At 37.8% G+C, this 15,448-nt stretch overlaps 1 protein-coding gene across 1 annotated transcript; it reads right to left on the minus strand.

The window, feature by feature from the left end:
* Positions 1 to 347: 347 nt before the first annotated feature.
* On the minus strand, positions 348 to 15,202 carry cs (citrate synthase). Its single transcript, XM_047363568.1, has 11 exons — positions 15,034 to 15,202; positions 11,711 to 11,761; positions 11,352 to 11,459; positions 10,721 to 10,786; positions 9,950 to 10,081; positions 6,783 to 6,971; positions 6,351 to 6,550; positions 5,037 to 5,166; positions 4,090 to 4,191; positions 3,728 to 3,937; positions 348 to 2,259 (listed from the first exon to the last, which is right to left on the minus strand). Exons 1-11 carry the CDS (start codon positions 15,082 to 15,084, stop codon positions 2,089 to 2,091), a joined length of 1,410 nt encoding a protein of 469 aa, XP_047219524.1. The 5' UTR covers positions 15,085 to 15,202; the 3' UTR covers positions 348 to 2,088.
* Between the last annotated feature and the right edge of the window lie 246 nt (positions 15,203 to 15,448).

Raw genomic sequence — 15,448 nt, forward strand, 5'->3', positions numbered from 1 at the left:
TTAATCTTCTCTGAATGAGCTTGAGGTCCACTAAAAAAAGGGCAAATATTACTGCACAAGACAGTTAGACGTACCCCAAAACACCTGCAGGTGTTATTGCAGTGAAAGGTGGTTCTTTAAAGGACTTTTAACTAAGAGGGGTTCAGGCACACCACACTTAACTCTAAAAACCATGCATCCTTCCCCTTTCACATCAACATGTTTTGCTACTTTGTGTTGCTCCATCACATAAAATGTCAATGCCTTGAAGTTTGTGGTTGTAATGTATAAAAATATGAAAAAGTCGCAGGGACATAAATACTTTGCTAGGCCCCGAATTTTCATGGAACAATAAAGAGGACAAGAAATACTAATAAAAACCTTTATTTTTCATTTTTTTGTCTTTTTCAACAATTGTTTTTTTAAACTTATTGTTTTGCCCATTTGACCCATCCAACTCAATCTGCTAAAGCATCTCTTCAATGAAACCACCTGCAATCAGTTTGCCGAGTTACACACAACCTTTGTAGCCCTCTACGATCAAAATGACCACATCTCAGGAACCACCCAATACATGGAAGAACACAAGAAAACACAGATGCCTGATTGAGCCTGAAATCACAGTAGTAATGAATCAGTTGTTTGAACTACCGACTGAAAGTTTGGGAGGGGAGGGGGGGGAGTAAATATGCAGGAGCAGAAACTTCACAAACACGGAGTGCTGACCAACCCAGAACCTAAGAGCAAGCTTGAAACATTTATTTGAAAAGAAAAAAATAAACAAAACCAGCAAGAACCTGTATTTACAAGACAACTGCAGGTTTTTTTTGTTCATTGTCAGAATGAGACGGAGACCAATGCGACCGAACTGGACACCGTGATTACATCGTTGGTAAACTGTGGGACTCATTGTGGTTATAACAAGCAGGTGATAGCATACAGCTCATACATTCAAGCTATACACATATATGTACACAAAGTATAAATAAAACCACAAAATGAGAACCCAAAGATTACTTTCTTTGCATTTTCAACATAAATAAACCCGCAGTAAAAAAAAAAAAAAAAATTACACAATCAAGCTGGAAGGGTTCTACTGCTATTAGGAAACCCAATCAAGCGCTCATTTTCAAGTAGTTGATGTCAAAGCGCTCTCCTGTGGGGATTAAAATACACTACAAAACCTCCCCATCAAACCTTTTAATCTCAAGCTTGCTCTTAAGGATTTTACAGGCAACTACAACACCATTTTGAGTCAAATTTGTCACACTGTTGGTGAACATTCTTCATCATCTACAATTCTTAAGACCCTTTCAGTAGAAACTTAATAAAACCTGAAATTTTAAAGGAAAAGTGACGATATTTCTATGCAGACAGGCATTTTGATCATAGAGGTATCCGAAGTCATTTATTAAAAAAAAAACAAAATAAAAATACAAGCAGGAGAAATGGGGGAGATCAAAGATTTAAAGGGGCAGTAACTTTTAATTAAACAGATATCTTCAACAGATTACACACTGGGTTACTGCTTAGGACCTTTTTTAAATTTATTTCAAACTGGAGTGTTCATATGTGGGAGTGAAACACACCAATTACCTGTATAGGAAAATAAGATTGCATAGAACACAAAAATTTTAATCCAAAGCTGAAGGGTTTTAGAAGATTTTTTAATATCTAGGAAGTGTAGTTCACTCCCACAGCTCCCTTTGAATGCTTCTGCCTATTCAAAGCTCAGACTCGGTGCTCAATGTGAACCATGCAGGCAGTGCTCAGGGAAATCTTACAGATGCTTGCAGACAAGGACTGGAAAACATTTTGAGCCCACTCAAGGTTTCATATGTGCATGTCTGAAGTTTGTTCCTCTCAAGTTCCAAGCATGCAAATGTGATGGGGAAACTTGTCAGTGGTTAACTAAATGCAGGACATTATTGGTGTGACAATTTAAAAGGCCCTTCTTTAGTGTAATAACATTAAAAGCGTACTGTCTCTTTGAATCCCAATAAATCCCTGGGGTTGGAAATGACAAAAGGGTCAACTGATGTCTGCCTTTAGATGTTTCCACATCGTCTCACCCTTCATGCTAACCCCCAGCTCCTTTGAGGTGTCGCTTCAGCCTGACTTGGGTCCGACCAGGGCCATCAGTCCATCTGTGCTCATGGACTTGGGGCGCTCCAAGGGGAAGCCTAGGGCTCTACTCCACACCAGCTGGGCGAGGACGCCCAGAGCACGGGACACACCGAAGAGGACAGTGTAGTAATTCATCTCCGTCATTCCGTAGTACTGCACACAAAGAGAAGACATGAATGCTTTTGCAGGGCACTATGACTGTAGACACAGCACCGCTTTATCTGAAGAACCTCCTCACATTTCGCCACAATGAAACCACAAACTTCCATGTATTTTAATTGTAAGGTGAGTTCATTTATACAGCGCTTTTCAGCAACGAGACACTCAAAGCGCTGTACATACAATTATAATACAATCACAAAGCAAATAAACACAGATACAGAAAAACAAATCAAATGATAAAATCAAACAGAGGTCATTTAAAAAAGTAAAATAAAATAAAGAGAATAGAATAATGGACAAGAAAATTAAAGGAAAATTGGACTCAAAACGCAACTAATCATGCCTAGATGGCCCAGTCAAAGGCCACTCTAAACAAATATGTTTTTAATCTTGATTTGAAGCCACTTAGGGTTTCGGCACTTTTACAGTTTTCTGGGAGTTTATTCCAAATTAGTGGAGCATAAGAACTAAAAGCTGCTTCTCCATGTTTGGTTCTGGGTATGCAGAGTAGATTTGGGCCAGAAGACCTGAGAGGTCTGGGTGGTTGATACACTGACAACAACACTATAGTGTATTTTGGTGCTAAGCCATTCAGTGATTTATAGACTAACAGAAGTATTTTAAAGTCCATTCTCTGAGCTACAGGGACCCAGTGTAGGGACTTTAGAACCGGGCCGATGTGCTCCACTTTCTTAGTTCTAGTGAGGACGCGGGCAGCAGCGTTCTGGATCAACTGCAGCTGTCTGATCGACGTTTTAGGCAGACCTGTGAAGACACCGTTGCAGTAATCAATTCTACTAAAGATGAACGCATGAATTAGTTTTTCAAGGTCCTGCTGAGACATTAGTCCTTTAATCCTGGAGATGTTCTTTAGGTGATAGAAGGCCGACCTTGTTACTGTCTTTATGTACCTCTGAAGGTTCAGGTCTGAGTCCATCACTACACCCAGATCTTGAGCCTGATTGGTGGTTCCTAGTTGTATTAACTGAAACTTTTAAAACGCTTTTCCTTTGGTCCAAAAAAAATTATTACTTCAGCTTTGTATTGATTCAGTTGAAGAACATTTAGGCCCATCCATGCATTGATTTCTTCTAAGCATTTACCCAGCGCTTGAATGGGTTCATGGTCACCTGATGACATCATAACGTATAGCTGTGTGTCGTCTGCATAGTTATGATAACTTACATTGTTGTTTATTAAAATCTGAGTTAGGGGGAGCATGTAGATATTGAATAGGAGGGGCCCTAAGTATGTAACAAACAAACAAGGTCATGAGGAACTGAGAGGAACTTACATTTTGAAAACCATTTTCCTTCCATTTCACAATTATGTGGTAGGTTAAGTTGGTTTGTCACAGAAAATCCCAATAAAATCCAATGAAAGGTGTGGTTGTGACATGACAACATGATAAAGTCCAAGGTGTTGTGGATGGCAAACGTATGATTCACTCTCATCTTACCTGCAGAAGAACTCCACTGTGAGCGTCCACGTTAGGCCAGGGGTTCTTGGCTTTACCCTGCTCCAAGAGCACATTGGGTACAATTTTGTAAAGCTGGGCAACCAACTTAAACATGGGGTCATTGGGCAGATGTTTCAGGGCAAACTCTCGCTGGCAGGTGTAACGTGGGTCAGTCTTCCTTAGGACCGCATGGCCATAACCTGGAACCACCTAGAACCAGAACAGAAATACTGTACTCAGCTAAAATACTACTCTTAAGTATAAATAACTAGAGCTAGTACACAACAGATGAGATCACAACCTCCCTGCATGGCTTTTGACAAAACAAACTCCTGATTGAGTGGCAATGGTTGAGTTTTTACCCTTCCAGACTTGAGTGTGTTCCAGATATAATCCCTCATCCTCTCATCAGATACTTCCCCTCCAAGCTCCTTCTGCAGGGCAGTCAGCCACACCAGCACTTCCTTTAACAGAACATAATTATACACACACACAAGTTATTCAGGTTTCCAACTATGACGTTCATACATAACATTATCACCCGGTTAGTAAAAACAAATGCACCAGTGTGGTGGACACTGGAGAATCTACGTTCAGACACTCAGCGTGGCTCTGAAAATGACAGGAATGTTTTACGTTTTTTACATTAGCTAATGATCTGTAAACACTATGGTCTCAAATAAGTTTAATCATTAAAACACGTCGGTAGGTAAGGAGAACCTAAGATTAATAGGTTTGTGTGCATAAAACATTTTCAGCATCCAGCAAGATTATACATTAAGTGCTAAAATGCACAAAGTTAAAACAAATAAACATAAACCCACACAGAGTCAAAACAAACTAAAAAGCATTTAAAAAGCAGTGAGGCAGAGTTGTAAATATGTGTGGTTAAATTTAGATTTCCTAGTTTAAAAAGGTTACATCTAAAGAAAAAATTATTTCTTATAGGATTTGTTTCTGTGTCACTGGTACCTTAAATCTTCTCAACTGAAACTGTGTGTGAAGAGGATGAGAAAAGTCTTTGTACATCTCAGCAACTTTCTCATGCATGGATCAAATAAACATGTCTGAGACATTAGGGCTTACTTGTTTTAGTTATAAAAAAAATCTCTTCAAACAAAAAAAATTATTTGGTGGTGATTCGAGCTGAAAGCAAAAAGAGCCAAAAACACTGAGAAAACTCTGATAATCATTAGTAACATCTTTATTGTGCCTGGGTATGTTTAAAAACGCTCTGTGTGAGAGGGAACCAGGGTGAGTTAATAAGCTGCTTTAGTTTAAAACAGAAAATGATAAGGTATGTACAAACCTGATTGGCCAGACCATGAAGAGGACCAGCCAGACCATTCATAGCTGCGCTGAAGGACAGATAGGGATCAGAGAGGGCACTCCCTACTAGGTGGCTGGTATGGGCACTTACGTTGCCTCCTTCATGATCACTGGTGTGAAGAAAAACAACATTATTAACAGGACATGACAGCTTAAACATGCTAGCTTTGCTGTTTTACAGCGTTACATTTCAAGTACATAAATAAAATCAAGTTTTCTTCATAGAAAGATTAGATGGCTGGAGGCTGAGTGAGTAACGCCCTCTTCAAAGCCATTTTTGGGACGACGAAGGGTAAAGTTTTGGTTTTACAGCATATTTGTTCCAAGATATAAAATAATCAACAGTCTCCAGGGTTGTGGATCCTTAACCAATTGTAAATTTAAACTATAGGAATCGCAAACAAGTGTTTTAGAGGCCTGCTAAACTCATCCTGAGTGCAACAAAAACAAAATAAAACAATTGTTTAGCATGATCATAATTCCATTTGTTTTGATCTTGATAAACATATTAAGAGACTACAGAAAAAAATAAAATGTACAGAAAAAAGCCAGAAGCTGCTGGAGGAGAGAAGACATCCAAGGAACATTGAAGCTTCCAGTAGAAGAATTTGGGTAATTTTGTAGAGTTATCCGTGTAGGATTGAGGTTCCTAACCCACTTCCTCAGTCCTGATGTTCTGCATATTTGTTCAGGTGTTGCGCTCAAATAAAAAATCTGGTGACAAACGTGAGTACTTTAAAAAAGAAAAAAACAACACTTTGCTAATCACAGCAAGTAGCTTCAATATGCCACATTCAGAACTTCAGAAATTTGAAAACACCACTAAAAACACACTTTATACTTCGCTTTTTCCAGTTCCATATAACATTTAAAATGTTACTACTAGTTTTGCATACAGGGTGTTGCCAACAGCTTATAAAGGTGGAATCCTACAGCCTGCCATTCTGGGTCCCTGAGAAAGACCCTCAGCCCCTGAATGCTCCCCTTGGGATCCGCAAGGAATGGGTAAATGCAGAGGATAATTTCTCCATTGTGAGATCAATAAAGTCTACATTTTAAAATTTTTTTTATTCCTGAATCTGATCTTAACATTTCAGTCCATTAATAAAAATCAAGTTTGTGATGTATAAAGTTTTTTTTTTTGTACCTCGTGTACATAGGGTGTGTTACTTTTTTAATTTTATGTCCTACACTTTATAGTTCATTGTTTTTTTGTGTTTTTCTTTAAATTTTATTAAAATGCTCCAGCTACACCAGGTCAAATTCCTTGTAGAAGATGCATTTTAAGTCCCACCTGTGGATGGTGAGATAGAGCCTCATTAGCTCAGTGAACTGGGCGTCGCTGTAGCCCAGCATGTTGGTGAAGTTATGGGACCAGTCCAGGTTGGAGTCGATGGCTCCGATGCTGCTTCCTTCACGATAAAGGTTGCGGTAGATCTTAGCAGCAATGCAGGGCAACTTGGCAATCAGGTCCATGGAGTCTTCATAGACAAACTAAGAAAAGCAGCATTAATCACTTCATTTAACCAAACAAAGTGTAACAGAGTGGACAGAAGCTTTGTGAAGCTGTAAAGCTTTCTGAGCAAAACGCCAAATTAAGTTTATAATTTCAAAATTAACTTTAGTCCTAACTTTGTCCCGCTTCACCATTTGGGTGTGATATTTTCCACTCAGTTCTAAGCCACTGTTTATTAGGACATGACGGGTTATCTAGATTTACACTCACCTCCCAGTACTTGGACTTGTGAACTCCCTCAGAGTATGCCTGTGCAAAGCTGCTCTCACTGTTCAGAGCTGTGATAGCAGCACTAAGCTGAGACATGGGGTGCAGGTTTGTGGGGAAATTATCCAACATGGTGACAACATGAGAGGGGAGTGCTGCTCTCTTCGCCCACTCTTTGGACACCCAGTTTACCTAAGGGGCAAAAAAAACCAAACAAAAAAAACAAAAAAAAAACACATTACTTACTTTTATGCAACTCCTTCCAGGTCAGCTTGTTTAAGAGAATAAAATATCGGTCTGAATTTTCCTTTTCGACTTCCTTCTTTAAGCCTACGCAGATGGTGTAAATCTCACAGTTAGGACGAAGGAGGTAAAAGCCATTACATGAGCGAATCATAATCAGCTAAAAGAATGGATCTTTTCAGCTGCAGCAATAAAGGTCAGACTGTGATTCAGTTTAATTTTTGGTTCTGTAGGTCAATGTACAATGACAGAGAGGCCCTAATCTATAAGCAGCCATCTCTAACAGTTTTGGAAAACAGCACCTCATAACTGCCAACTGCTTATGTAAATACCTGAATCCTTTCCAAGTGTGGATAATCTACCACAACTAGAACTGACCCACCAATCTAACTTTTATAGTAGCCATCTCAATCCCCATTGTAGGTTCCAAACCAATCAAAATTTTACTCCCGAATAATCAATCTTGTGTTGGGATGCTTTGGGATCCACAGCCATGGATTTCAACATTAAACTCCGGTACGGACCTTTCTGGAACTTTCAAAATAAAGTGCATTAACCTTTTTCCGGCACAGCCAGGAAACGGGATAGCTGCGGACTTCCTGTGACGCCACTACCCAAATAAAAGCACAGCTGTTGCTACATCCGCCCTCTTCCACACGGCCTTCCAGAGGGACTGGATAGGGGAGACAAAGCGCGCTGATGTCTCTTTGCTGGCAAACAGACATAAACTCTTCAACTGGATCCAAGGATGTCATACGATCATCAATCATATGTAAAGATAAGTACAAATGAAATACTGTTTGTGTATCCGGTATTTTCATTCATGAACGGGGGTAATTAAGGTACAAGCATTGCTTGACTCTCTCTCCGAGCCCTGTAGGAGCAAAAGGTGTTCGAGAGAAACCCCCTGCAAAGACGTGGTCTCCCAGTCTGGAAGAAGACAGCAGAGACCGCAGCGGACAGAACGAGCCGCCCAGCTACAGCTCCGGAGCTAGAAAGCGAACGCACCTTCTGATCGTGAGAAGCTGAAGAGGTTAGCGGGAAGCTAACCCTTTTGTTCAGAGCGAACGCACCTTCAACCCCCCGCGAAGCTACCGAGCTAACCGCTTGTTGACTGTGGATACCTTCTTCAAACTTCATCCTTGGACAACGTTTCCTCACCACGGTTTATGAGGTTAAGTGTTTTGGGCAGATTAACAGTTAGGATGAAATGATCTGAATGTTTTCATTCTATGAAGTTTGTTTTTGTGAAACTCGGCTATCTTAGTGCTAGCAGGCTATCTGCAGCACACGTGCCCTGCTTGTGTTCTGTGTTTGTGTGTTTTTAAGTTAAGTCAAACTTTACTTGAAGGGTGATTTTAAACACAGATGATTGATCATAACGCGCCGTCCGCGCTTATGCTTTTTAACCCGTATATTAACAGTATTTTAAAGGTATGTGCTGATTCTGTTGCTAAGCTATTAGCTTCTTTGTTAGCTCAAATGCTAACCGGTAAGAACACGTGCTTGCTACTAAAGAGTATTTAACAGAAAGGTTGTTAGTTTTCAACCCAGTAAATAATAGTTCCTAAACATTATTTTACTAAATTTGATAACTAAGTAAAAACCATTAAGCCCCATTTCTCCAGATAGATTTGGCTCTTTTCCAAAATATTCCCATAATAATATTTCTTCAAATATTATTTCAATAAAGGCAGCTAATTAGACACCGTGGAGAAATGGTCATCCAGAAAGTTGGTTTTATTCAGCAGATCATTCTTTAAAACATTATTTTATTAAAATAATATTGTATCTGATCTTGCATTGTGATTGGTTGTCTAAAGGTTTGCTGATTATTGTCTAAGTTGGTTCCAAGACTAACTTAACTTCATTTCCAGATTCTTCAAGATAATCCTTGGTTCTCAAACATAAACATTGCATGGTAATGTTGCATCACTCTTTCAGTCATGGTTTCAATCATCTTTAATCAACTTGTTTATATTGTACATAGTCCATTAGTCTTCATTATTCTTTAATTCTGCTTGGTAGTTTAGTTGGATTGTTTTAGCATAGTAAAGAGTTTGTTGATTGAAATATGTTTGACTTTGAGTTGACTTATTTTTGTTAATAAATTCTTGTATTTTAAGAAATTGTGTGAATTCATTCCATGTGTGTGCAGAGTTTTGCTGTTTAATAATGTCAGAGCTCATCTCCCACCTTTCTATTTTGTCCTAATACCATCGCCTTACTGGGCCGGTATTCACAGGACAACCCTTAACAGAGCAAAATATTATTTGATAAAATATTAAAAACAGAGACCCTGTGTCATTACTTCTTTCCTCTGAGTTTGACTAATTAATACCTAACAAAAATATTAATATTAAATATTCTCAGATTCATAATCACAACAAATGTGTTCAAATTGGGTGCCTTCCAGTTAAGAAGTGCATTACTGCTTGCATTGAAGAGGCTACTGCAACCATTAAATATATATTTATACTTTAATAGACATCAGATCAGAATTTGAACTTATGTACCAAAGTACTTCATTTGTGTAATTTTCTCAGAAAAAAAACCCAAAAACACATCCCACGCCTTCCTGTTCAGATTTGCCTCCTGATTGGTATAAATAAATAAGAAACTGTGTGGCTTCTTGTTTGCGCTGCTGTCATTTACAGTGAAGCTAAGCCATCATATATAAATCAAATTAGATATTAAAATGTTTCTCTGTACTTACATGTTACTGTCAATAGTCTTCCAGTATGGAGCATAGGTGCAAAATTACTTTATATATATTTTTTTTTTATTCCAGAATAATTTTTATCCTTCAGCAAGTGGAAAATGTACCAATATTTGAGATACAAGTAGAAATAATAATAAAAATAAAAAAAAACTCCTGGTGTACATCAATCCTTGTTTCAATTTACTGCATCTTCCGTCTTACTCACCTGCTCCTCAGTTGGTATTTGTCCTGTTATCAGCAGCCAAAAGAGGCCCTCAGGCAGTGGCTCCTGACCTGCTGGAGCTTTAGGCAGCAACTTCTGACACTCTGGAATGCTGTAACCTCTGAAACGAATGCCCTGCGCAGCGACACAGAGATGCAGAGGAAACACATGATCTTGTGTGAAGAATTAAACGTGTAAATAAAAGAAGTTATATTAAAATGTGTAGCATAAAACCATGGGTACTTAGAACAGATGCACATAGAGGTGCATCTCGATAAATCGTTTTGTTTCTTTGGACTTGTGTAATATTAAAATTTTCTGAAAAACTCGATCTTTGGTGTTCATCAGCTGTACGGCATAACAATAAAACAGAAATAAATTGCTGAAATATACAACTACATAGGTAATGGGTCTGTAGGAGTCCCCCTTTTTGAATTGAATTACCGTATTAAACCAAACTTACAAAGATATTGTAATTTATTGAGCGGTATCCGTACAGCCTATAAACTACCAGGAGTTCTACATAGTACTTAAAAGTACAAAGTTACACAAGCTTTTATTAAAAAAAATCTAATTACGTCTTTCATGTTTGAACAACAAGACAACATTACCAGGCTGAATGTGACTGCAGGAATAATTGATCAACTAAACTCAGTTTTAACAGTTTTTATTTATTAATATTTTTGTTTATTAATAGTTATTAATAGTTTGTCATCACTATGACCCTAATTTTCCTAAATGTTCTGTACTATATTATACATGTTGAACACTTACCTCCTCTGGATCCAACACAGATGTTTCATATACCAGACCCTTCATGCCTCTCATACCACCATAGACCTATCAAATAACAGTAAAAAATAATTTGAAAAACCTTGAGCTGCAGATCACAAATTACCACAGACTTTACTTAAAGCTAATTATTCCATGTAGAAAACAGGTCAAGACTGGAGGTAAACTTGCTATAACAAAATAAAAATAACCAGCAGGACAAATTTCTCTTCAAGCCACCTAAAAACCAGCCAGTAAGCATCATTGCACTGGTGTAAATGCCTGTGAGTCAATACATGCTTGTTTGGGATCTGCAGCTTACAGCAGAGATTGTGAGCGACTCAGCTGAAATATCTTTGTTGGCAGGAATCGGTTCATACTGTGACCTCTGAAGCAGATGACCATACAGTGATACTTGACACAGTACACAAGCTGGAGCAGGCCTAACTGGATTACGTGTTGCAGCCAAGCTATGATTAATCTCTGCCATGGTCAAAAGCAGGGACAGACCTCCCTAAATTAGTATACTGACTCAGGCCTTTTTAAACAGACAATTCTTTCTACTTTCTTTATTCTACTTCTTTACATCCATGTTGGACAGTTCACTTAATGTAACATGTAAAGTGTTACTCACCATGTCAACAGTAATCTGACCTATGTTTGTTTTGCCATACTGTTGCTTAAAGTTCTTAATTCTGGTCTGTTCTTTAGGGATGAGGTCTGCCAACACATCCTTCAGATTCTGGAGAGAAAGAGGCAACATTGATTCAACAAGACGCTTTATTTGATATAGAAATGTAAACGAAACCACACTCCAGACTTTCTGATATACAAGTGCAGCATCACAGAGCTTAGTGTGTTTGACACTTTAAAGATAGAAGTTATTAATAGTATAATACTACATATTGTAAGTCTTTTATTGATAATATAACTATAATAATAATAAATAAAAATCAGTAATGAGGACGCTTTGAAATATTACTGCAAACTTACTGTTGTCGATGCAGTGGCATTCCTAGCAGCCACAAAGAAGTATGTGGCATTCTGTGAAAAAAACAAAAAAGCAGGATTTTTATTTTAAAAGCAACACTACATTTAAATGAAACTTTTCCAACAATTTAAAATTAAACAGCATCTCCAAAATAAACTCATGAAAAACATAACTTTGTTCATTTAAATTTATTTTAAAAAGCTCATAAAAGCCAATTAAAAGGTCATGTAAACTAAAGTGTTCACAGATCAGTATTTAGTACATTCTAACTCTAGTTCAACATTTTACACTTGGTAATCAGTATATAGTTCCTAAAAAGCAGTAGGTCTGGGGCGAGGCAGTGGCACAAGGTTAAAGCGTGTGACTCATGTACAGAGGTTAGAGTCTTTGACTCAGCCGTCACGGGTTGGAGTCCGGGCCCATTGACCTTTGCTGCATGTCTTCCTCTCACTCTCTCCACCACATTTCCTGTCAGCCAACTTACAAAATAAATGCCACTAGTGCCACAAAAAAAAAAAAAAAAAAAAAAAAAAAAAAAAAAAAAAAGCAAGAGGTCAAAGCAAACAGCAACTCTGTACTTTATCAATCGAACTTTCTATTTTTAACTCTGTTGTTCTGGTGTGGCAGGTGGACAACGTCTGCTCAAAACTTTCCAAAGTTTTGTATGTCCAATTTGATGATTACAAGCAGTAGGAGAAACAAAAAGCAGGTGATTACTCCAGAAACCGGCAACTATGACAATCTGATTTATACAAAAGATTGAATAAAAATAAATAAATCAGCTTCTACGAGGCAGCTAGCACAATGTGTGGCAATTCACAACATTTCTTGTGTCAGTATTACATTAAGTGGCATTCTGGACTGAGGAGGAATGCAATCCTATGCAAATGTCTCAGATTATTTTTATACTTTACAAGATTTTTTAAATCCAGACCTGAATAATAAAACTACCAATATATTTTGTAAATCTCTTGTGTATTGTGTTTTTTTCTAATTTTATTGTTTTCAAACATCTTTGATTTTCAACCCACCATGAGATGTTGGCTATGGCCTAATATTATTGGCCTCCTTTATTCTTCTGTTAAACAGTGAATAATAGGTAAAAGTTATCACCTTTCTTCTCCAGCCTGCGTCTTTAATAGTCAGTTTTATTCTAGAACAATTTTGTCAGCATTGCTATTGTTTAGGGTCATTTATAAATAAATGGGTTTGGTAACCAGTATAGATGTTTTGTTAAGGTTTTATTATTGCTATACTGACGAATGATTTTGGTGCTGAAACACTGCCTTCCCTTACTGAGAGGTAAATATTGGATTATTCTAATAAAAGTTAAACAGTAATAAACAGTGTAAAAATAAAATGTACACAAAATTACCACCTTTGTACTGGGACACGATGATGGAAGGATATATTTAAAAACAAAACAGAATAACTATTAGCGCACGTTATTTAAGTATTTGCATCAAAACACTTCTGTGAAGTTGAAAGGTGAGGTAGCTCTTGCTGGACAGTTTTTGTTTTTTAAATCAAATGTATCCATAGATGAGGGAAAACCCTTTGGCAAAATGCACTGCTTCCCCCAAAAGAACCCAACTGAGAAGGGTCAAGCCAAGGGTCACCAATACAAAAGGGAGCTTTTTGCATCACTAAACACTCCTTATGCAGCTGAGAGAAAGATTATGCAACCGCTCTAGGTCTTATATACAGACCCGTAGTTTCACTCAATGATCCCCAGCAGCCTAGAAGGGAGAGGAAGTGGAGAAACTACATTTCACAGAAAGGTTAAAGGAGTTAGCATCCAAAAGGTAGTGTTTATAAAAAAAAACACTTGACTGTCAGCAACTAGCATTTTCTATTGTTTAACAGCAAAACACAATCTGGTTTAGGGATGAAACACCGTCAACAGTATTTAGAAGCGAAAATTTGTGATGCATCAATCAATTGGCAGAGATCAAAACTTTCCTCTGATCACCATGTCAAATTGGTTTTTTCCTACTCATAAAGAGCATGTACTTTAATGCATTTTTAAGTTTAATAAAAATAATGGTTTAGGACATATTTGATAAATAAATTGCGATTTTCAGTTCTACTCAAAACTACAAACTATCAAACTACCTGACCGGCAACAAACTGTGCACCTCTAGAGCATTTTTTAAACCCTTAAATCTTTGAATTTCAATCATTATTTGCCTTCTAAAATATAAATATTTTTTTTCATATTTAACTAAGAGGATGACATTTTTTATCATCTTAGTTTTTGTCATAGTTTGGAGTCATAAGGTGTTATGTAACTGCAGAAAAAAAAGCCAACTCATACTTGTAATCAGCTGAGATAATGATATCTGAATGTGTCAGGGGTCAGCTTCACCTATAAGGCACACTGGACCCAGCAAGGTGGGAAACTACTTAGTCACCAATTTAATGGTGAGGAAAGACACTTTGTAAAGATTTGTTGTAAAAATTTCAGTAGTAATGCACACATTGATATGAGGGTCACATCTGCACTGAAAAGTCAGTCCAGTAGGACAATGGTTTGTAGTCAATGAAAGTTTTGAACTACAGGTATTGGATCACCGACTGGCTGGAGTAGAGCTAGCTTTCCAGATCTAACTTCAGCTGATAAAAGTACAAGACACTCAATTAACTATTAAACATGCCTGTAATTACAAGTTAGATTAGAGTGTATTACACAAACCACATCTACTTTGGAAGACTATGAACACGCAAACAAAAATATGTTTCTGCACCACTCTTTTGATTATTAGATTCATACACAGTAAGCTGCAGACCTTATCCTGGTAGGACATTGGACACAGCTGAAGTATTAATCTTAACGTGAAGGTCAACGGAGAAAAAAGATAATCAGTAAAGTTAAAATTCAGTATAAAGGCACATATAATGTAATATAAACAGTTAAAGCATATAACAGAGGTTGAGTAAACTGACTCCTAAAGCGCTTAGAGGTATGACGGTCTGGCTAAAGAAACAAGTCTAGGTTGAGACTTTAGCAGGCCAGTTTAACAGGAGGAAAAAAAACCCCAAGCTAATATTATCTAAGACGCAATTTCCCCATTACAAATCCAAAGCACGGACCAGCGGGAAAACACCGGCTGTTGTTAAAATACCTTAAAATGTTTGCGCAAGAACCACACAGACTGTTCCCCCAAGTGTAGTACATCCCAGATATGGCTATGCTAGCTAACGTTTACTAGCCATCTGTTAGCATTGTTAGCAGCCTAACCGAAAGTTAGCTCGAAGATAACGTCAGCCGTTCAGACAAAAAAACCAAAAAAACACACCCGTCGTGTGGTTCTTATTGTCTTACCTTTGAATTGAGAAGTTTAGGTGCTAGCCTGTTAATAGTCAGGAAGGACATTGTGTCTATATCAACGTGTTATTTCTACTTCTTGTTTCAAACAAATGGAGCCACTGCCAGTGCACCGCAGACCGGGTTGAAGGTGCCCCTCTTGAAAGTAGAAGGTTGAAGAAGGATTCAGGCCTGCTACTCCCCGCTGTGTTGATTGGATGATGCGCTGGATCGGTGGAATGACGTAGATCGGTTTGATTCGTCAAATGAAAGTGAAGGGTACTGTGATTGGATTGGATGTTAGTTAAGTTTGTGACGACAGGTTTAAACCATGGTCTGTCCATTTTGCCACACTTGTGACATGTACTCTCCGGACCTTTGGTTAACCTAATGTGTATTTCACATGTGACATTGTACAATCCTTTTGGCAGGA

The sequence above is a fragment of the Girardinichthys multiradiatus genome, chromosome 1 (assembly GCF_021462225.1).
Source record: "Girardinichthys multiradiatus isolate DD_20200921_A chromosome 1, DD_fGirMul_XY1, whole genome shotgun sequence".
Lineage (NCBI taxonomy): Eukaryota > Metazoa > Chordata > Actinopteri > Cyprinodontiformes > Goodeidae > Girardinichthys > Girardinichthys multiradiatus.